A 23898-nucleotide genomic window follows, 5' to 3' on the forward strand; every position below is an offset into this window, starting at 1 on the left:
GACAAATGAGTTACTCTATATTGTCAGGTTACAAGCAGAATGGCCTGGGTCTTTAAATATATATATATATATATATATATATATATATATATATATATATATATAGTCAGAAAAGAACTCAGCCCAAGACTGAAATACTTCTTTTTTTTGTTTTTTTTTTCTTCTAAAAACACAACACAGTATAGGGTTGTAAATACAATATTCAAGTATGGAACAAACAAAATCCGTTGGAGATGTTTCCGAGAAAATCTTTTTCCCCCTAATTTTCACCCTTGAGGAAGCTATTATTATTTTCAGAGGTACATGAAAATGCAACCCCTTTCCTGGAGAATCCTGGAAAACTGACACACTTCCTATATCAATTAGAATCTAGGCTGAAAATAATCACTTATCCAGCATTTCGCTCTCTAGTTATTTGTTTTTTGTACCATTACAACCAACTTTCTGCGGACTGTATCTCTGAAATAACGCATTTGTGCACCAAGATTGGTATATAGGCTTTTTCACGTTTACGCGTGAGGATTCACTTCCCAAAGTTATTTCCTAACACCATGTGTATATATTACAGTTACTTACTTTCGAGTAACAAGAACTAGAAAGTTCGAAGCCCTAGTTCTACTTATATTTATGACCATAGTCTGAAACATTATAAAATCGCCCAGGTAGTCTAAATTATGGTAATATTACTGCGTCCGTCCTTTATTAGCTTGGTTGGCTTTGTGAGTTTAGAGTTTAGCTTCCCTTTCTGCACCAGTTTTGTAAGAGACTGGTGATTTACGGAGCCTTCAGTGGGATCCGTATCCTTAGTAACGCATTGAAATTTCGAAGCTCTTCCACCGGGTATCGAACCCGAGATCCGTGCTCTAAAATGAGCGAGCTAGGCACTATACCAACGGGAAGAGCTGCTGTATTTTTGAAATGTTACTTACGTATGTTTATTCACAGGCAGTGTGGTTCATGGGTTTTAGTCCATCGTGTCTGTTGAATGCATCTTGAAATAAAGTTGATTTCTTCATTACTTCCTGAAAATTTGAATAATGTTGCCAGGAAGTGGAGTAACTACCCACTACGAATTTCAAATCCCAGTCACTAGAGGGAATTATGTATTTTGTATTCATGTAAATGTCTCATACAAACTTAGTGCTGCAAAGGAACAATAAATTTCAGCCATGATCTGTATCGAACTGTTGATCCTAGTACCCACAGTATATTTTTTACAGTCGAGGCAGTGCTATTATAAAGTTGGAACTAACTAATGCATCAGCAGGAAATCGTAAGAAGCAGAGTTCAAATTGTCGTGTTCTTTCTTTCTGGCATTTACAAGAAAATCTACCTGCTCTGCAGAAACGAAGGAAACAAATAGGATGAGGTTGGCACCCCGGGGAGTTCTACCACACCCATTGGAAAAGGACTTGAGAGGGGGTGGGAAATCCATGTCTGTCAGCAGCACATCTGTTCGTGAAGACCAAATGGGAGCAGATACGTTCAACCACTATCTAATATATAGTCCACTACATTGTTACCAAAAATGTTCATTACTCGCGATCTACGTCATTAAACCTGAAATTGAAACAACTACTTAATTTCTATTGATTTTCTCTATTCATATGGAAGATTTTAAGTTGTTACGTACCATATTTCGTAAGATATTCATGAAGTAAAATTTACATGTTATCTTATGGGGACTGAGAAACCTATGGTAAAAGGTATAAGATCCCCTTAAGTATACTGGGCCACAAGGTGAGTATCCAGCTGTAGAGGCTTGTGCGTAGGTTTCGTATATTGTCTATACAGAAGTTCAATTCACCTAAGATGGCCAAAGTTTGTGCGATCACCTGCTCACGACAATTCCTTCTTCCACCAACGGTTGTGCTATATGTGGTGGCCACGAACCTGGACTATCGCCCTGCAACACAGTTTCCACTGAAGCAGTGCGCGTCGAAGGTGTGTGAGGGGAATTGTAGACCATATCGCTTGACAAGCTTTCCAGAGCTCCGCTATGGTAGTGGGACACCTTCTCACGAGCCCTTGTTTCAGAAGGCCAAAGGCGCAGAAATCCATCGGCGACGCATCTGGTGACTTCACAGGTATGGATGAGAAGGGCATAACAGACACACCAGTCTCCGTGGTCATACGCCGATATAACTGCGAGCAATGTGACTGGATGCTTTGTCCATGTAGATCCACATCTTCTGGCTTCGCTGCCATACAACTATGTAATGTTCATTGTATATAAGAATTCCATGATGAACGTTTGAAAGTAGGCTGCATTCACCTTGGCCTTCGAATCCACACGATTCATTGGTACCTTCTCACGGGCGCAGAAGCCTGCCACCACTTATGAAGCCTTTCGAAAATTTCTCGCGACATTCACGGACGAACTCGCCGCGTCATGTGGTGGATAAAAAATTGCTATGGGCTTATTAGTGTCATCAAGGTAGATCTAGGTTTCATCCAAAGTGACAACCCACTGCCATTTGTCACTTGAGGTACTATTCATACAGCTTTCTTGCGTTCGTGAATCTCTCTTGAATATGTCATGGTGATAACTTATGCCCCATCGCCTTATGACTTTTTTTAGTCCCAAATTGTCCTTTGTGATACGACACACTGTGCTGTGTCATATCCTACATGAGGTGGCAAGGTTGCTTTGGGTGGATGGGTGCTCCTTCACAACTGATGTCCTGATGTTTCTCACAACGTGTGGTGTCGTAGCTGGACATACCCATTTCCTTTTCAGTTTCACGACTCGATCTTGATATTCAGGGCCGGCGCTTTTACAGCGCTGGCTTACCCTTGCTACTCTACTCCTGCTGGTATTGTAGTCCCTTGCCGCACACATTTTCACAATCACTGACGTACTGAATTGTGTATCGGAAAGTGCACATATGTACCCTTGCCAGTAAAGTGTCTAACAGACCTAATAGCTGTTCACCAGAGCAATTTCCACACAGCGTTGTACGTGACTCATTACTGGATTCTCGGGCCTAGTGACTTCTGGTTCCTTCTCCTACACTGTGCTCGTCATCAACTCGATAATATTGGCCACCTTAGTTGAATTGACCTTCTGTATAATAGGTATGAAATGACTTCCTTATTAAACAAAGAAAACCATAATAAAGTTTTTAGAGTTATCGTTAACAACAGCTGGAAAAAGGCGAATTATTTGAAATCATCGACATTAACCCCTTTGTGCATGATTGTTTTCTTTTAGCGTAAAAAATAATCAGTATTGGAAATCCTCATATGGAAACTTGAAAAATGAATTAAAACTTGAATTTTAGAATTCCGACGAGAAATGAGTAAGTGCCATATATGACACACAACTCACAGAGAACATGCCAGATGATACCAAAATCTCTTATTCATACACGTCAATATCTCACACATTAGGCAAAACAGTCATTTGATGCCTTTGATAAATCACAAAAAAAAGCTAAAGTGAAAAAAGGGTATGTGCCATATATGGCATGGCATGCGGTAAGGGGTTAATTCAAACAAAATTTGCTGATGAACGTGTCCTATATATATTTGGATGAGACACACAAAATACTGGTACCTCAGAGATACACTGATACGGTTCCAAGTTAATTAGGCATGAAAAAATACTAACTCTTCATGAGTTGTGATGTATATATAATTGAAGACTTAGACGAGTTGTTAGCATGGAACCTAAAAAGAAGTTTATTTTTATAAGTAATTTCACTGTTATTATGAAAAATTATCAAAACAGTATACACGTAGTATACGAAATCAATGGATACTTACTTTAAATAACGGTAATTAGACTGAATTTTAAAGTCGTTTCCAAATGAAAACGAAGTAAGTAAAGTTTTATTCTTAGTACTCTAACTTTCAATTGTTACGTAAAATTAAGTATGTTCTTTATTGTTGGAGTCATAAAGAAACTGGTTGGTATGTGCTTGACAAATAAAAAAGACTTGTTGAGCAGATGGTTCACGAATGATGGAGATGAGAGAATTTTTGTAAGTTTATCCCTAGAAGTATGCAACCAGAAATATATAAGAAAACTATTAAATACTCTTTCGAAATATGTTGGAATTTTTAAAATCGGTTTATAAATAGCAAAGGTATCTCAAGATATCCTTTTTGAACAGTATTGCTAAATAAGAGCTTTTGTATAAATTATGACATGGTCTTTATTTTTAGATAGCAACTTGAAACTTACGGGAGTGAATATTACATTCCTAAAATTTAGGGAAAATATGTTTATCTGAGTTGGCAACAATGCAGGTTTGAAATTTTTCGTGGTTATTATATTGATCAATGGCTCTCTCGATACTTAAAAGGTGTGTGAGAAAAGGAATAATACTGGCAACACTGCGGGCGATCTGGCAATATTGTGTCTACCGGTCTGTGCTAGACCGGTTTGTTTATCCCTTCACTTCCTCAATCCAAGTTACAACTCCGTACAGCTAACACTTTATTTTTGACAGCGCCATCAGTGAAGTTGTTTTTTTGTTGTGTGTTACAGAAATGGAGCATCGGAATTTAGAGCAACTTTGTGCAATAAAGTTTTGTGTTAAACTTGGTGAATCCGTTAGTGTGATTTTTGAAAAGTTGAATCAGGCCTATGGAAAACATTGCTTATCAAGAGCACAAGTTTTCCGCTGGCACAAATCATTTTTGGAAGGCTGAGAACACATTGAAGATGAACCTCGCTCAGGAACACCTTCACTTCAAAAACTGACGAAAACGTTGAATGTGTGAGGGCTCTTGTGAGATCAGACCGTCGTTTTACAATAAGGATGATGAGTGAACAGTTAAATTTAAACACTTTCACCATACATCAAATTTTCATCACCAACGATTTGAACATGCGAAAGATTTGTGCCAAAATGGTGCCGGAAAACGTCACAACTAAACAGAAGGGCAATCGAAAAAAAAGTGTGCGTTGATCTTCTTGAGAGGATTGCCAGTGACCAAGAGCTCTTCAATTGTGTGATCACAGGTGATGAATCCTGGATATTTGAGTACAATCCTGAAATAAAGTGGCAAAGCGAAGAGTGGCTGGCACACTCTGTCACCTCCTTGGCCGAAGAAATGTCGAATTAGCAAATCAAAGATCAAGACCATGCTTTGTGTGTGTGTGTGTGTGTGTGTGTGTGTGTTTGTGTTGGCAGTAAGGGTATCGTGCACAAAGAATGTGTTCCACCAGGACAAACTATCAACGATGTGATTTATAAAAGTGTCCTTGAAAGTCTCAGGAAAAGAGTGATTCGTGTGTGACCATTCATTGCAGACAAGTGGATGCTTCATGACAATGCTCAGTGTCACACGGTCATTCCCATCAATGAATTTTTGACCTCAAAGCGTATTACTGTTGTTCCTCAACACCCTATTCACTTGATTTGAGTCCTTGTGATTTTTTCTTTTTCCCGAAATTGAAACATGTCCTAAAAGAACGTCATTTTGGAACTCTGGAGCTCATTGAAAAGACTGTGATCGACCAGTTAAAAGACTTCCAGCGGTGCTACCAAGAGTAGGAACAGCGACTCCGCCGGTGTATAGCTGCCTAAGGGAGCTACTTTGAAGGGGATAACATTGTTGTTTGAAAAACATAAAAACTTTAGTTAGCACAAAATCTGTCTCATTACTTTTCTAACACACCTCGTATGCTTTCTGAATTCATTTTTAGCATGCTTCTTTATGATTATCATTTAAGTGTCACGTCTGGAACGGTTCGGTCTGGATAATATAGTACGCTTCACTAATATGGTTTGACGTAGTTGTTACAAAAAATGTTTTCACTTATTTAGTGCTACTTCGTTCTCTCGGTTGCGTTGTATCCACAGAGAAAAAAGAGGCATATACGTTTAGAGATGATACATTCAGTGGTGCTGTCCTTGGTTATGTGATGAAAAAAGGTTTACTCTCACATTCACTCTTTTTCGTGTGTAGTGAGCTTTGTGGTGAACAAACGCCACGTGCGTGGATTTTCTCGTGGTTCTTCCGTCTATTCCCACTTTCTTCACCATTTCATTGATTTCTCATCTTCATCGTCTCCTTTAGGCAAATTTGCATAACCGTGGGACGTAAAATTTTCTTTTCATTTTCTCTTTCATTTCTTTTTTCTCTTTTATGTGTACAAGTTACGTTGAAGACAGATAGTAAAATATATGTATTAGAAGATACATTCTTTATGACTTGTTAGCTATACAGACCTTCAGTATATTAGTGTTATATACAATATTACTGTTATATACTGGAACTGTGTAGTATGTTTTATAATTATGTAAAATGTAGAGTCTCTAGTGAAGTAAAATGTTATGTTAATGAGATTATTTACTCCTAAGCAGGTCGAACTCTAAAGAAAACGCAGCGAATTGCATGTTGAGAACGGGATGCCTTGGTTTCGTAATGACTAATGAACGACTTTCTTTGACGAAAGTGTGCACTCTATGAACATCTTGTGGACGGCCTCAGAAAGCGCTTGTTAGTTTTTGATAACATTAAACTGCCTTTGATCCTCTTGTACTACACTTTTATATGCTTCATTCTGATTACAGCGTCTTCAAATGCCTGCTAAATGTTTTGAATATGGTTTTAGCATACATGTTGCCAAGATTCTGGCAAAATTTAATACGGTATAGATACTTCATTTATTCTGTCGTCCTGGTGTGGAAAGAAGAGAGATTGCACTTTGGCTATCTGATTGACATTGAATCGCGCGACAGTCACTTCATGCATGGACATTAAATGTGGCTCACCTGTATATTCGGTGATGCTATCCTACGATTGTTTTGCGAAATAAATTTGTATATACAGGTATATATCAGACAGTTGGTTAGGAACAGACAGTTAGGAACAGAAATAACGGAGAACTTTCCTGAATGCAGCATTGAATCTTCGGGTTTCATAGGCCATAGAGTTAATTACATATTAGACATTCCTTATAGCATTTGTACTTATATATTAGATATGCATGTTAGCATTTGTAGTTATATATTAAGACATGCATTATAGCGTTTCAAATACTTGTTTTAAGAAGTTCGGGCTTCCAGTAAATCTTTAACTCTTCTATTAAGTTTTGCACAAGCGTTTTTTGCTAGATATCAAGTAGCGAAATAAGCAGAAGGCTATATTCGTAAATTGTTTGTGAATTGTTCACTGTTGAATAATAAATCATTCATCCTAAAAATTAATAAATTGCTGTTTGCTGGACGTAGTTTGTGAATTAAAGTCCTCCAGTTACATTTATTTGCGATATTTCTTGAATCATGTCAACAATTGAATGATAGCCATCATTCATTATTGTTCCAGTTTCATTCGCTTATTAAATCTTTACTTTCTTTGCAGGGAACCCTCGTATCATCCCACCATAAGAACTGGTTACTTTCGTGACCAGTTGGAATGGGTAATGGAGTTGAAGCGAACATCCTGTCCAGGATGGCGTGTGTCCATAGTAAATGATAATTATGAATTGTCTCCAAAGTAAGTGATTAAACTTAGTTGTATCCTTTCTATCATTACTGTTGTTAAAACCCTTAACGAAATGAAAGTAAGGAAAACGACGTTAAAAGAACGTTTGTACAAAACTCATTTACTGCAAAAGCTTTCTCACGATCTGAATCATACCAGACCAGATTTTCGTTTCGAAGGATCAGGATGGTTTCATTTCGAAGGATACATACGAAAATCATTTGTAAAGTTTTCGGAGTGACAGGCAAAACATTAGTTTACCTGTTCAGAAATGTTGATTTTTTAACACAGTAACTCCGGACACCAATCTAGAAAATTAAGTCGCGTTTAAGCAAGGATGTTCCGGTGCGAGTGTTAGAACTTAGTATGCATAACATTTTAAAGTAATTGTTATATCTGTGGTCTGCTATACTACTATTTTTGTGTAGAGTGAGGAATGGAAACTTTGGAGCAAGGAACCCAAGTACTTGAGAAGGATCGGCTTCGTTACATATGTATCCAACATTCAATCCCAACCCATGCACACAGTATCTATTGCACTGAGTTATTTGAAGGTCAAGACACAGCTACTCTTTCACTATCGTAAGTGTGCAGTGTGTGCGTTATTTGCCCAAAAGTTAAGAGAGGCTGTATCGTAACGCTTTTACATATAAGTTGAATGTAAAATTGATTGCATTACTTGATCGAAATTAATTTCACGTTTTTCCATAGTTGATTGTTGATAAATTCACACATTGAAGAATTTCTTGTGAAACTAACATTTTTTCCACGTGATATCCCTGAATTTTTTACAATTCTTGATCGAAATTAGATTAACGTTTTTCCAGGGTTGATGTTGCTGGTGAATCCATATGATTAAGAACTTCTGTGAAACTTGAGTAATTTCCTATACGCGCTCATATCACTGCGAAATAGTAAACTTCGTAACTCATCATTTAGAGTAAGAGCAGGTAGAAATTCTTTGTGTTGTACTAATAAGTGCTTCTTCATTTATCTATGGAGTTTCATCTGTTCACAAGTAATCGAAATCGTGTCGTTCTGACTTGATCTTGCTCTCTGCGTCTTTGTGAGAGTACGTTTGCTGTTTAACCGACAGGACAAGGAAATTATCAGTTTCGTCTCTGTGTGTGTATGTTCGCGATTGTATCGTGAACCTTTGTCAAATCTCAATGCAGTTTTGACTAATCGAATAAGTTATTCCCAAGGAAGGTTCTTACGTGTAAAATATTTTTTAAAAAATGATAAGTAATTATTAATTTTAATTGTTTGTTTGGAAGATAAAGAGGGTGAATTTGTTATACTTGAACCCATAATATCTAGGTTACGCATCTCCTTGCGTTTCTAGAGTATTTATTTATTTATTTATAATAGGTTTCAGACACAGCACTAGGCTATTTTACACTGAAACATTTTAACATTTTGATAACATAACAATTGAATAACAATTTGAGCTGAGATGGTACAGCACAACAGCGACATTACAAAACTTACTTATAGAAGATCTGAAAGTGTACTCATTTGAAAAAAGCGTCTACAGTTTCTGGTAACTGATTATAAGTACTGACAATTCGGTTTAACAGGGACCTTTGCACAATATTTACCCTCGCCGCTCGAGTGTAAAAGAGATCACTAGACCGTGTTGTTTCAGCGGGTACGCGAAAATTGATCTGACTTAATAACTGTTCACATGATATATGGCCATTTACAATTTTATGCAAAAATATTAGGTCAGAAAGTTTGTTTCTCACTAGAAGGGGTGTGGGGGTGGGTGGGTTGATATTGAAGTGTTTTCAAAACGTCATATTTTGGAAGTGTTCGAAAGTGAAGTACTCGATAGGTTACAATGGCTAAATAGAATTATACTCTGCGTCACCCAAATTGGCGTATGGCATCAGCCAATAAACTCACAGTGCCCTGTTACCAAACCTTCAGAAATGAATCTAATCATTTATAATTGATTTTGTTCGTATATGTGGGCAATTATGAATGATTAGATGGTCACTGAAAGTTTGGTAACAGCGCGCTGCGACTTTATTGGTCGATGCCATACGCCAGTTCGGGTGACGCGGAGTATAGTTACGTAATTTATTTATTATTATTATTATTATTATTATTATTATTTTTTTTTTTAATGAGTAGGGCAGGCAATAGACCAGATAGGAAAACAGTATTCAATAGTGGGAGAAACATATGACTTATAAAACAAATTTAAGGAATTAAGATTTTTTATGTCAGTGAAGCGATAAAGGAGTTCCAGTTTTCTCATTGCAGTACAAGATATTGTGCTTATATGATTCGCAAAAGTAAGCTTACTGTCAATGATAACACCAAGATTTCTGAGGGTGACAGGATTTATGTTTGTATGACCAATTTTGTAAATGGGATTTATAGTTTTTTTTTTTTTTTTTTTAATAAAGAGAAATCGTAAGACAAGCATATTTTTTCGATGTTTAAGCTAAGTTTCCAAGAGTTACACCAGTCCAGAAGAATTGAAACATCATACTAAAGAACAAGAGCATCGTACTCTGATTTAACTTGTCTGTAGAGTTTGCAATCATCCACAAATAGAAGAATATTGGTAGAGCTGTTTGTAAACAAAGAAGGCAGATCGTCCATGTATAATAGGCATAGAAGTGAACCCAGAACACTGGCTTGAGGAACTCCAGAAGTTACGGGAAGAGTCAGAAAAGTAACCTGAAACTGAAACTCGTTGTGTCCTATTACTGAGATATGCTTCTACAGGGTGATTTTTTTTAAAACTCACGGATTTCATTTGGATCTAGAATTTTAAACTGAAGTCCGATTTTTATGTGGCTTGTGGCAAATAATCAAGGAAGGATGAGAGATTTATGGGACTGTGTTTACTGGTTTAAATTCATCCAGGGTAATATCGACCACGCCTCAAGAAAAACAACAAATATTCACCAGTGTACCTTACAAGGAATGAGGTGTGGTGCGGTGTGAAGATTTTAATTTTCTTCGTTAGATTTCAACTTCGCTAAGGTCAATAAGAAACAGAAAACTGGGCTATTGTATTGGGAATAGTGCTGTACAGTTCTGTGCTAGTATGTGGTGAGTATGATCAGAACAAAGTGAGAATAATGTACTTTTTTGGAGAATCATGAGTTTATGGGTAAAAGATTTTGGAGAACGGAATCTGTTGTTGCTACGCAAAGGGCATTTAGAAACAAATTTGCCTCACGTTCTGCTCCAGACAGGAATATAATATGGTCGCTAGTGAATAAATTGGAAGAAACAGGATCGCTTCTGAGTGAGGCAGGGAAGCATCTGATCTCACAAGAGGTTGTGGAAGATGTGAGTTATCGACCTTCGTAGGTCTCCCAAGAAACTCCCCATCGTTTGGCGCAAGAAACCGGCTATAGCTATCTAACATTGAAAAGGCTAACGCTTAGTTTGTATTCTCACTAACACTTAATTTGTATTCTACAATCTCGCTTCAATAATCCCTAATTTTTATTCCAATTGTAAGGTACACTGGTGAATATTAGCTGTTTCTCTTGAGGTGTGGTCGATATTACCCCGGATGAATTTAAATAAGTAAACATAGTCCCATAAATCTCCTATCCTTCCTTGATCATTTGCCACAAACCGCATGAAACTTGGACTTCAGTTAGAAATTCTAACCTCAAATGAAATCATCGAGTTTTTAAAAAATCACCCTGTACAAGGCTAAGTAATTTACCGTATATATTGAATCTAGAACTGAGTTTGTGTATAAGAACATGATGTGGAAGAGAATCAGAAGCCTTAGTCAGGTCCCAATACAAAATGTCGAGTTGAGAATTTTCCGAGATGTTGTCCACAGCATTGGACAGAAGAACTGATAAATTAGTAAGACAAGATTTTTCTGAAAAAAAAAAAAAAGTGTTGCGAGGAGTTTATAAATGGAGTAACAAATTGAAAGAGCCTGTTTTTGATTATCTTTTCACAAACAAATGAAAGTGGTGATAATAAAGAAATAGGTCGATAGGAGGACACATCATTTTTATTTTTACCAGACTTATGAACAGGAGTGATATTAGCTCTCTTCCAACTGGTGTTAAAGACACCTTCTGCGAAACAACGATTAAGTAAATCCGAAAGAGGTTGAGAAAGCGAACTGGCAACACTACGTAGGAAGCAAGGATAGATATCTGGCCCTAAGGCGCGCTGTTCGGGCCATGACAAAAAAAGAGAGAACTCTAGTCTGTGTGGTACTGATAGAAGACAAAGACTCAGAACAGACAGGGGGTCGCGGTGGCTCAGTGGTAGAGCGTTCACCTCCGGTGCTTGGGGTCCCTGGTTCTATCCCAGCTCGCGCTGTGTGAACTTTGTGGTGGACTAACACCTTGCTCGTGGGTTTTCTCGGAGTTCTCCCGTTTCCTCCCACTTTTTTCCGTTTCCTCCCACTTTTTTCATTCCACCATTTCATTCATCATGACCGTCCCCTTTAGCCTAACCGACATAACTGTGGGACGTAAAACTAAAGATTTCATTTCATTTTTTCAGAACAGACAGGTTGAAGAGGGTAGGGGAAGAAAGAAGAGGCGAGAGGGGATGAAGCAAAACTACTAGAAAAAAGTCATTAAACACCTTTTTCCTGTCTTCATTTACACAAGCATTTTTGTAGGTCAGTTCTGTCGGTATGCGAGAACTATTTCTTCAATTGTTTATTAGGGTCCAGAAACTCTTAGAGTTTTTACTTGTATCAGTTGTGATGTGTTCAATGTACTCCTCATACTTTCTTCCCATAAGATATTTACTATGTCTTCTAATATTTGTAAAGTTCTTGTGAGTATATTCACTGGGAAGATCCTTCCATAACTTCCAAGCACTTTTTTGTTGTGAAGTATGCACTTTAGTTTCTGATCAAACCACGGGGGAAACTTTGAAGAAGGTCTTTTACAGAAAGGCACAAAGTCTTTAACTACAGCCTATATGACATCGGCAAATAAATTATCTGCATTGTCAACTGAGCCTGAGACAAGTTAGCACCGTGTGAAAATATGAAGAGCTTGACGTATTTCATTCCAAGGGGCCTTTTTCCACTGGGGTAAAGAAGTCACTGATGTTTGTCGGTGAAATATTTTGTGTTTGGTGTGAGGAGAGAACACACTGAGCATGTCGTGATCTGATGAGAGAAAGTTTAACTTAGGGACCACAACAAAGCACATTTTTTGGTTGCTAACGAAATAAGAACAAGTATTTTTATGGTTGAAATTGTCTCTTTTATTTGATTGAGATACAGACGGAAGTAATCGACTTCAAAACACTGAAAAGGAGAAAATAGAAACTTGTAAAGAAAAAATTTAAAATATAAAAACTTTTCTAAGAAAGCAAACTACCTAAAACTAAACAGCAGAAAATAATATATGTACAGGGAGGACCATTATCTTGATATGCACTTGTAACTTTCAAAGTAGTAGACAAAAGATGCTGAAAGTTTGTGCTATACAAATATCGACAAGGGAACACTGATATATTCAAGTGATACCACCAGGTTAACAATGTCCTCAACCCAATATAAAGTTGTAGTTTTTAAATGGCACTGCGTCAGGTTATTGCATATTTCAATACCTACTTACCTATCTATCTATCTATATATCTATATCTATATCTATATCTATATCTATCTATATATATATATATATATATATATATATATATATATATGTGTGTGTCAGAATGGATGACTTACTAGTTTTTTTTCCACGCATTGAGTATTTCCTTAGCATGAAACATGGTTGAAACCTCGGACTGAATTCGTACTGATTAAATTGGACCGTCCCTACCAGACGCTCTTTTTATTAATCGAAAATTGGACTTAGAATATATTAGGTATGCTATAGACTGTGTGTTTGCTTCTTTTCTCTTAAGTGTATAAACTAAATCAACTATTAGAACTTCGTGCCACAGATTATATCTGGCAAAAATACTGATACAGACAGTACAGTAAACAATGTCGAAAAGGGTTCTAGACCATTATTTTTAACATCTCACATTCAACAAAATATTCCGGGCGCCTTGCCGAAGATTCTACTCATTTCTTGATGTTATTTGATCGGCTAGCATTACCTCAGTCATGGACTGCAGAGAAAGAGTTTCCTTCCATGTACTTATACAGGACGTTGTTTGTTTTAGATTTAGTTCTTCAGTTAAAGACTCAAAATCAGTTGGATAACCTTACATATGAACAATTAAAGAATAAATTGATAAGAATCAGTTGTCGCAAATTGCCGACCTACGTGGCGGAATTTGAAATATACCAAATCCAGCAGAGTAAAAATAAACCCATAGGCGCTAAAAAAAAAAAAAAAGTGGTGCCGCAAGCGACGGAGATTTAAAAAGTCCATTACCTATCCTTTGGGCTAAAGTTTTTTTTGTGTGTGCAGAAGCTCGCATTAGTGTCCTTTCAGACGCTGGAGTTACTACAGAATTATCTCTAGTCCTTAGAGGTTACACAAGATATGAAAAAGAGAGCCTATGTAGAATTATTACGAGCAATTTATTCCTTTTATGGTCAACCTTCTAATACCATGTCTATGCTTATTAGTGAATCCACCTGGTGTTGCTAACTCCGCTTTACCTATGTATGGTCAGCAATCCAAATCCGTGTATAATAATCCTCCAAATTGGCAGAATTCCCAAAACATACAAAATTATCAGCACACGCAGACGCTCCGATCCGTTACAGGGTGTTGCCCAAAATCAATCATCATCCTGTCCCCTCCCCAGCAAATACCTTCCCACCCTACCAATTCTAGCCAGTTTCCGGCAGCAACTGACTTTAGCAGCATTGCCAACCAAATGGCAGAAGGCGGTTAGTTTCGTAGAATGCCATGAGGGACTCTCAGTTCAGAAGAAACTGGGGCGGCCGAACTAACGATCGACGGGGAATTGGAGCAACGGAAAAAATACTAAGAAAGGAAGGAATACTACGAACAATAATAGGAGCTCCTTCGTGGCTAAGCGGTTAGCGTACGCGCCTTTGGCGTGGGAGACACGGGTTCGATTCCCGGCGGGAGCGCATGTGGTTTGGATTCCACGTTAATCAGTAGGTCCACGTCTCATATAACCTCGCTGCTGAACGGAACATTAAACTCAAAATCAACTCAGTGAACAATAATAATTCGAACGGAAATAATTGCTTTATGAAAAAAAAATTAAAAAATAAAACCTGAAAAAGTATGTGTGTGTGCTACGTGTTATAAGAAAGAATACAGAAAGACAAAATAAAAAACCGGGAAACGAGTAACCGGCTCCCAGAACAACCCTTCAGTTCTGGGGGCCACTAAACAGAAAATGGAATAGCAATCTAGTAAACAGACTACGGAATGGCAACAAACTAATACAATATCGTTGGTTAAAAATACCGATCTCGATAAAATTTTCAACATGGATGAGGTTCGGGCTTGGAATGATGGTTTTTATTAATTCACTTTGAAGGTGCAACTTGGGGAAAGAGGAGGGGGAGATGTATTAAAAATAACCGATATTAGTGTCGAGTCCATAATTTTCGGGGTTACTGAGATAAACAGTGATATTTCCGATACCGTTTAAATCCAAATTCAGCCCTGCAACTTGGGGGAGGGGGAAAAGGGAGACATATAAAATGATCGAAAGTGGCCGTTGTTAGTTTTTGGGGTCGCTGCGAAGAACAATGACATTTGCAATGCCGTTTAAAATCCAAATTCAGCCGCCATTAGTACTCTTAAGGGGGATGGTGACATGTAAAATAATTGAAAATGGCCGATATTTGTGTCGAATTCATAGTTTTTGGGGTCCCAAAGTTGATTGGTGGCAATTTTGGTGCCCTTTATGTCCAAAAGGAAACATATTCTCAACGTGCGAAGAACTGGTATTCTTCAAGTCTGTAATAATAACGAACGGAAATTTCACATATTCAACCTTTTAATATATTTCTCGCTCGTCAAATGTACTCACTTGTGATAAATAAGATCATATATCTTTTTGAGTTGTTCGAAAAATAACTTATACAAATAAGAAATAGGAATTTTACCGGAAATCAGAAAGCCAAAAAGTAAAATTAAAACTTGTTGCTTTAAGTTTTTTTTTCCCTGAGAAAGAGGAACATATCTCTTTAAAATATATATTTGATTTGAACATATTAACTAAAATGATTCATTAATACTAAAACGGGGTTGATCCCGCTATTTTAACACTTCCCTGCCATCAAGCGGGAACTTCATAAGATTGCTTAAGATAATTTAAATAAATCTATATTAATTAATCCAACTAGGATTATATTTCAGTTTCTTTTGTAGCCATAACTTCTTTCTATCACGGTGTTAACTTTAAAGTGTTTGGATGAATGGTGGATATATGTTTGTTACCACAAAATTTTCCTATTCTAATACAAGAAATATAAATACTCAGTGATCTTAACTGTAAACTAGTAAACGTAAAATAATTTTTATTTTAAAAGCATAATACAGTAAAATGATCGATAATTTAAATGTTTCCGAACTTTCCGTTTTTTTAAAGTTTTCATTTTAAAAGCATAATATAGTAAAATATTCAAAAATTTGAAGTTTTCCCAAGCTTTCTGTTTTTCCCAAATTCGGGGAAAAATCTGCAAAAAAAAAAACTTTACCTTTTGTTTTTTAGTTTTTCACAACACTAATCACATTTCTTTTTTCTTATGAATATCAAGAAGAAAAATAATGATGATAGACTCTTTACTGTTTCACTATTGCAAATTTTATTGGATAGATATGGATTAGAAGCAATGAGTGCTAAAATTGCAAAGGATAGTCTCACTTTATGAGTTTCAAATCCATAATCTCGTCCTACAACTTTAACGAAAAACACCCCAGTAGCCTATGTAGAAGACAACTTACAAGAAATTAACCTCGAAATTGATGAGGAACAGATGACACAAAACGACGTGCACAAAACTCCATTTAGGACAGAATAGGAAATTCATAATAGATTGAAGATGATAGCTACATTATTCGATATGAAGTTTTTGATATTAACCCGTTCTTACTAGAACATCAAGAAAACAACATCCAACATCCTTAAAATATCCTTCTATCATAAATCCACTAATAAAATCTTTATAAGGTGAATGTTGGAGTTGTGCTTCTTGTTCTTCAATAAATGCCATCCACTATTTTGCGATGATAGATTGTTTCGCCATAGATAGAGGCAAGAGTTTTTCGCAGTGCGCGATAGAACGAGATGCGTCAGAATTAAGTAATTTTCAGTTTCTCGACGTTTTATGATATTCTATGTGTATTTTCATTGATTTCCGTTGTGCGATAAAACGTGAAATTCGCAGTTTCGCGCGAAATTTCTAACAATACGCGATATAACCCGAAATTTTAAAAACATGTTTTCGTTACTTTAAAAATGCTAGTTTTCCGCTGACGGAACAGTAGAACGTGGCGTGAACTGTTCATTTTGAGTGATTAGGATACGACTATAGGGAACATGTTGCTCGTTAGCTATCACCACCGATGCTGGATGGGGAGTCCCGAAGTGGATTGTTTGAAGTTTGTTGTAAATGCACATATGTGTGGCTCCCCATCCAACAAGTAATGCTAATTGTGAGAGATGTTTTTTTCTGTGATAAGTGACAAATGTACAACAATGAAGGAGGAAAATGTGGAAACATGTAAAACTTTCCTACTCATAGTAAGTTTAGTTACTGATTTTCCTCAGTTTGATTTAAAATCTATATCTATCTATCTATCTATCTATCTATCTATCTATCTATCTATCTATCTATCTATCTATCTATCTATCTATCTATATATATATATATATATATATAGGGTGGTCCTTATTTATATGGAGAAAAATAAATTTAGGAATTTCCTTAGACTCACCCCCTAAAATGGTTCCATATGGGACAAAATTAAGCCAGGAGAAAAATTAGATCCATTGAATAATTTTAAATGGTGCCCCAAACGACCTAAAATTTTGAATGCGTTTACAATACATAGTATATGCGGAAAAGCTGGAATAAACTCTTGTAATTTACAAACGGCTTAAGGGAATGGAAAGATGTCTTGGATAATGGAATTAGAGGAAATGAACAACCTAATTTTGTATAGCATTATTATGGCGGCCATCTTGAAGTCCGCCATCTTGAATTCAGGTCAAACTTTTCAAATAGGAAGAGGGTCATGTTACATATTTTGAGGTGGCGTTTTCCCAGAAGCACAAATCTCGTATTATTTTCAAGCTACCAATAATCTTGTAAGAGTTATTACGTGTGAAAAACGAAATGTTTCGATGTAATGTTATTTTATTGTAGTTATGGACCACAGATTTCTAAGAATTTTGGAAGTATTTTACATAAACTGGAAACAAACTGCTAGAGAAAGTTAAATCTTTATTTCCCCATGAACTACAAATAAGTTTTTCCATCAAGATGATTCATAGACCATTATGAGGAAAAGAAAAAAATATAACATGGAAGAAATTGAAATATCCCTTATTTATGTAGTACTGTAGCTTTGGGGTAAGTTTTCAATAGGTTTTCAATCTTATATACTACACAGTTCACTTTTGTCACATCTAGGAAAAGATTATGAGAATTCACTATGTGCAAAAGAAACTGTTTCTGATACTCATTTTTCGTAAATAAATAAATAAATAAAAACGATTTTGTAATCTTCTGTTAGTTTCACTCCCCTTTCTGCTGCATCGTTTATTACGGAGATGAATTTAACTATTGTCTTTCCTTGAAGATAGTCATTGTTATCTGACCATGAAATCGGATCACACTCAAGAAACCCTTTGGCTATTTTAAATCTCACGAGAAAAATTGTTTGTTGTATCAAAATCACTGATTTCTCTTTTCGCAAGAATTTTTATGGTATTATCCTTGGGTCAAGCCTCTTTGCTGCTTCACGGTTTCTCCTTAGAGTTTTAATTCTTTCAACCAATTTTTGTTTTTCCACTATGTTAACTTCATCATCAAGAAACTCCAATACTACGTATTCCTCCTTCAAGCACCAGAGATGCTGAGAAAATTTAGAAAGAGCCACTTCATATAATTCATTATCTATTTGCCTATAACTGCACAAAGCTTTCAAAAATTGCAGGTCTTGTAATGATGAATGGGATACTTGATCACATTTAAATCAAGCTTGGACATATAGTCGTATCAGAAAAATTCATGCTCTCCGAAGACCCGTTTCTATTTGCTTCGTTAAACGAAAATGTTGGCAGAAGAGAAATATTTTTAAACAGTATATTGCTTTTCCCATCTACCTTGCATGGTGAATTGCTCCAGGCAAACGAAAGAAAACTCTTCGAGGAGGTATGCCATCCAAGAATGTCAGTTCTAAAAATTTACTGTAATCTTCTCTGCGGTATCCTGCTTCTACAAGTTTGATAGCAAAATTCAATACTTCATTTCTTACATTTGAAATGTTGTTCCTTACGTCATTATCATCATCAATTCTGGAATAAAGTTAATACAATCTATTTTAGACCAATCGTTCTGAAAATGCTTAAATAGGGGAACGTCCGGTCTAGATGCAAACGAAACACAACACTTGTCAAATACACATTTTAAAACCAATTCATAAATGTAGTGTCTACAAGGAAGGTATAGAAGATCATTTTGGAGCATCTGCTCTAGCAGAATGAAAGCACCCTTCACATGACACATATTGCAGGGAATAGTGTGACAACAAACTGCCTGCACGAACTTTACCAAGTTCCATTCTTCAAGCTAATGAACTGTAGTAGAAATAATATGTTCGTTCTCCTCTTCATGATGATAAACTGAGAACACCAATTAGCCTCTCATGAGCATCTCCTGTAATAAATATTGATAACCCGTCGATAGTCTCTCTACCAGTCAAATTCGGCAGTAGTTTTCCGTCTCATTGCACAACTAACGCACTTGATGCACTCCGAAATTGCTTGTGTGGTCTTATGCAACTTCGCTACGGATTTTCTCTCAGCATCGATGCATATTTATTACTAGTCCCTTTACATTATGGCCTAATGTTTCTGCCGTCGCTGTCAGAATATGTATTCTCGTTCTATCAGTGGACTTGTATCGATCAAAAGCAGCAACCTGTCTTGGAGTTTTAAAATTAGTTTTTCCCCTTTTACATCTCTTGCAGGGTCCGGGCACACACAGGCACATATTTACATTTTATCTTACATACTCAACTGGGTTTTCCTCTTCATTTCTTGAAATGCTTACCTCCGTGTATTTTGGTGTAAAATTCATACAAATCATTTTCAGAAGTGCATTTTTCTTTTTCGTTCCTCTTTCTAATGACGGCGCGCATATCGTTCTTGTTCTTTTCGAGCCAAACTCATGTCTTTACATTTAGTTGTGTAAGAGTTATTACTTGTGAAAAAGAGAAATATTTTCACAGGTAATAATTCTTAGACGACTAAGGCTATCTTTAAAATAGTGCCAGATTTGTGTTTCTGGTGAAATGCCACCTCAAAACGATATGTCACATGACCCTCTTCCTGTTTGAAAATTTTGATCTGAATCCAAGATGGCGGACTTCAAGATGGCCGCTGTGACAATACTATACAACATTAGATGTGTTTCTTCCTCTAGTTCCATTATCCAGGATATTTTTGCATTCCCTTAAGCCGTTTCTAAATTACAAGATTTTATTCCAGATTTTTCCCATATATTATGTACTGTAATCGGATTCAAAATTTTAGGCCGCTTGGGGCACCATTTAATATTTTACAATGAAGTTAATTTTTCTCCTTCCTTAATTTAGTCCCATATGGAACCATTTTAGGGGGTGAGACCAAAGAAATTAGGAAATCAAAAATTAAGGACCACCCTAATATATATAATTTTCTATAAATGAAATTGACATTGTCAAGTGAAATATTCAGTGTATTTTGTTTGAGGTAATTAATGGTTTATTTTTATAGTGATCTATGAATAAAAGGAACAATTGTAAAAATGTCAGGGAATTCTTTTCCACAAGAGCTACAAAATGCGAAACTTTACTTGGAAAATGCGACAAAATGCGAAATATGAAAAACGAAACGCGAAATTTTTAAATTCTTAGTGATAAAAACTCGTGCCCCTAGCCATAGATAACAAGCGGCAGGTAGAATTCCAGTGGTATTGGGTTTCAGGAAATTCCGTCGAAACACTAGATTACTGGCGTTTGCGATTGTAATACTCTCCAGAAGGGGATTTACATTTCTTTCGTGTCCAAATTTAGTCATGAATGAAACACATGCTTGGCGTAATACGTCAACATCTTGTACACAATACTCCAATTTCCCTCTGAAAGTTAAATGTATTATTTGGTTGTTTACTATACTATTGTATAAATTTCTCATGTTCTTCTATACATTTAATTTACGTCGTAGAATTGTTTCTGGCATCTCTCCTACATTCTACTAAATTTTCTCGTGTTGAAAAAGTGTGTGAAGTAGCCTTTCATACCTGTTAAATTTAAGACTTGATACAACAAGACCATAGGCATGAAGTTCATTTATTCACTAAACGTGATGTTCGTCATTTTTAAACTTAAATCAGATTACCACCGTTTACCACAACTTCAGGTTTCCAAGAATGTTGTTTAACTATTGCCTTCAAAATGAGCATAATTCTCTGGGCATTATTTGGTAAACTTTATTTTTTATTTTATTTTATTTTATTTTATTTTATTTTGTTGCCTCGTTCTCTCAAATAAGTTAGAAAGTTGTTGATTGGATCATTATTATAGGAAATGTGTTGACATTTGCAAATATCACAGGTTGCATGTTATCATGATTGTCAAAATATATGTAACAAACTTGTGCAGGAAGTAAATTTGATATGTGCAATTTTGTATCAATCTGTCATTGTTCAATTTAAAAATAGCTACACAGAAAAATGACATTTGAATGACAATACAGTCGAATAGGGCTGGCAAACACATTTTATCATCCTATCAACCCGGTGTGCCAAACAGGAGACAATTCGTGAGTTGTAAGACACCATTACTCTTCCCCAATAAGTACCCTTATCTTGCAAAATGCGTACGTTTTGACCTCACCACAGTGTTGAACATCCAAAGAAACTCCCCGATACAAAAATGAAGCTTCTTTCTCAAAAAATGATTACTTCAAACTTTTCTTCAAAATCAGTTCAATTTTGAACTTTTAACAATCATAATTCAAATACGCTTGCAATAGAGGATTTCTCTAGTTAGGTAATTGTTTCATGTGTGAAAAGGAGTCGACTGAGCATAGAATCGATTACGAAGTCGGAGTGATACACGCGACCTTCTCTAGTTAGAGACGGAAGCTACTGATAAAATATAATAATTGTTATTAGTGCTGCTAATGAGACTAGTCTAGACGACAAATAACGTTTCCTTGTTTTCTGAATATTAAGAAGTCTCGTCTCGTCTCGATTCTCGAATGGTTGTTTTTCTTTTTGTCTCAATTTTCGAAAAACTTCTCGTCTTGCTCGAAAATTTGTAGTGTACAAAAATCTATTGCAGTTATCTGCCATTAATAAATTTTAATTTATGTTCATATGCACGATTCGAATTTTTATAATACGCATTATAATACGCATTTATATTAATAGTCTCTCACATATTTTTGAACCCAAATTTCTCCCTACTTCTTCGAACTTTATGATTCAGGACAGGTATCGGAATAGCTTAAAGAACGCGAAGACCCTTCCCGGGGCTGATATTTTCTCTGATCATAATCTTGTGCTGGCCGAAGTAGATATTCAACTGAAAAATGTAGGCAGAAGAAAAGTAGGTAACAAAGTGTTGAACACTGAAAAGTTGAAAAACAAGGAAATAAGAAATCTTTTCGCTGAAAAATTCGAAGAAAAATGTTCAAACGAGGAAAGGATAGGCGCAGGTAGTAACGCACGGTGGGAACGTATTAAACGTTGCTTACAGCAGGCTGCAGAAGAAACAGTAGGTTACCGCGAGCACAAAACTGCTAAGAAACCATGGGTTACGGAGCAGATGTTGCAGAAAATGAGGGAGAGGAAGATGTGGAAACAGGTTGATACAGAAGAGGGCAGAAAGATGTACAGAAAGTTAAATAATGAATTACGAAGAGAAACAGACAAAGCGAGGGAAGAGTTTTACAAAAGAAAATGCGAGGACATAGAAGAATTAGAAAGAGTTGGGAAATATGAGGAAATGTACAAGGAGGTGAAATCTATGGAATTTCGGAGGAAACAAGGGAGTATTATGATGGCAGTAGAAAATAAGAATGAGAAGGTAGTCAGCGAGAGAAATGAGGTCATAGGAAGGTGGAAAGAATACGTTGAAGACTTATATGAGAGTAGGGATAGACCGTGTAGCCTAAATGTAGAAGTGGAAAATGAAGTAGGCGAGGATGATAAAGGATTTAGTATTCTTCGGGATGAGTTTGAAAAGGCTATATCCGAGATTAGAAATGGAAAGGCAACAGGAATAGATAACATACCAATTGAATTCATTAAAAATATAGGAGACAAGGGAAAGAAAGAATTGTTGCGACTATGCAATGAAATATATCAAACAGGAGAATGGCCAAGAGACTTTCTGAAAACGATCATGATACCGATGGCTAAGAAATCGAACCCAAAGAGATGTGAGGATTATAGAACTATTAGTCTCATATCTCATGCAGCTAAAATTCTGCTCCGAATACTGAACAGAAGGTTATATGGAAGAACAAATAAAGATGTTGAGGAAGAGCAGTTCGGGTTCAGAAGAGGCAAGGGCACAAGAGATGCTATTGGATTATTAAGGGTGATCGGTGAAAGATTTATAGAAAAAGGGAAAGAGGTGTATGTTGTATTTATTGATCTAGAAAAGGCTTTTGACCGCGTGAATTGGGAATTGTTGTTGGGAGTTCTAACAAAGATAGGGTTGGAATGGAAAGATAGAAGACTCATAAGAAACTTATACATGAACCAACAAGTAAGTGTTAGGATAGGGGAAGAACTGACGGAAGAGAGTGCAATTGGAAGGGGGGTTCGACAAGGATGCTGCCTCTCGCCAACACTATTTAATGTCTATCTAGAAGAAATAGTGAAAAAGAACCTACATGATGATGATGGCATTTCGGTAGGAGGTAGAATGGTTAGATGTATAAGATTTGCAGACGATATGGCGCTTGTTGCAGAATCTGAAAAGAAAATCAATAAAATGTTAGAAAAAATGAGAAAGGGCTTTGAAGAATATGGGATGAAAATAAATGTTAGAAAGACAAAAGCCATGGTGATTGGAACGAAGGGGTCTGTGTCAAATATAAAAGTAGGAGGGGAGAAAATAGAACAAGTGAATAGTTTTCGATACCTGGGTAGTGTTCTTAGTAATGAAATGAAATGCGAACGTGAAATAAAAGCAAGGATAGGAATGGCGAAAGAAGCCTTTAAAAGAAAGAAAAGTCTGTTTTGTGGGACCTTGAACAAAGAGTTGAGAAAAAGACTCATAAAATGCTTCGTGTGGAGTGTTGTACTGTATGGGG

The 23898-nt window shown here is 36.3% G+C and overlaps 1 protein-coding gene across 6 annotated transcripts in view; it reads left to right on the forward strand.

Moving 5' to 3' along the window:
* Positions 1-23898, forward strand: part of LOC145666525 (myotubularin-related protein 10-B) — a 607867-nt gene that overhangs the window by 307677 nt on the left and 276292 nt on the right. For all 6 annotated transcript variants that reach the window (XM_081733821.1, XM_081733824.1, XM_081733823.1 and 3 more), the window contains one exon: positions 7321-7455. In XM_081733821.1, coding sequence (XP_081589947.1) covers positions 7321-7455 — 135 coding nt within the window. The remainder of the gene's footprint in view (positions 1-7320; positions 7456-23898) is intronic.

This window comes from Thermobia domestica, chromosome 12 (assembly GCF_964235325.1).
Source record: "Thermobia domestica chromosome 12, izTheDome1.hap1.1, whole genome shotgun sequence".
NCBI classification, from domain to species: Eukaryota; Metazoa; Arthropoda; class Insecta; order Zygentoma; family Lepismatidae; genus Thermobia; species Thermobia domestica.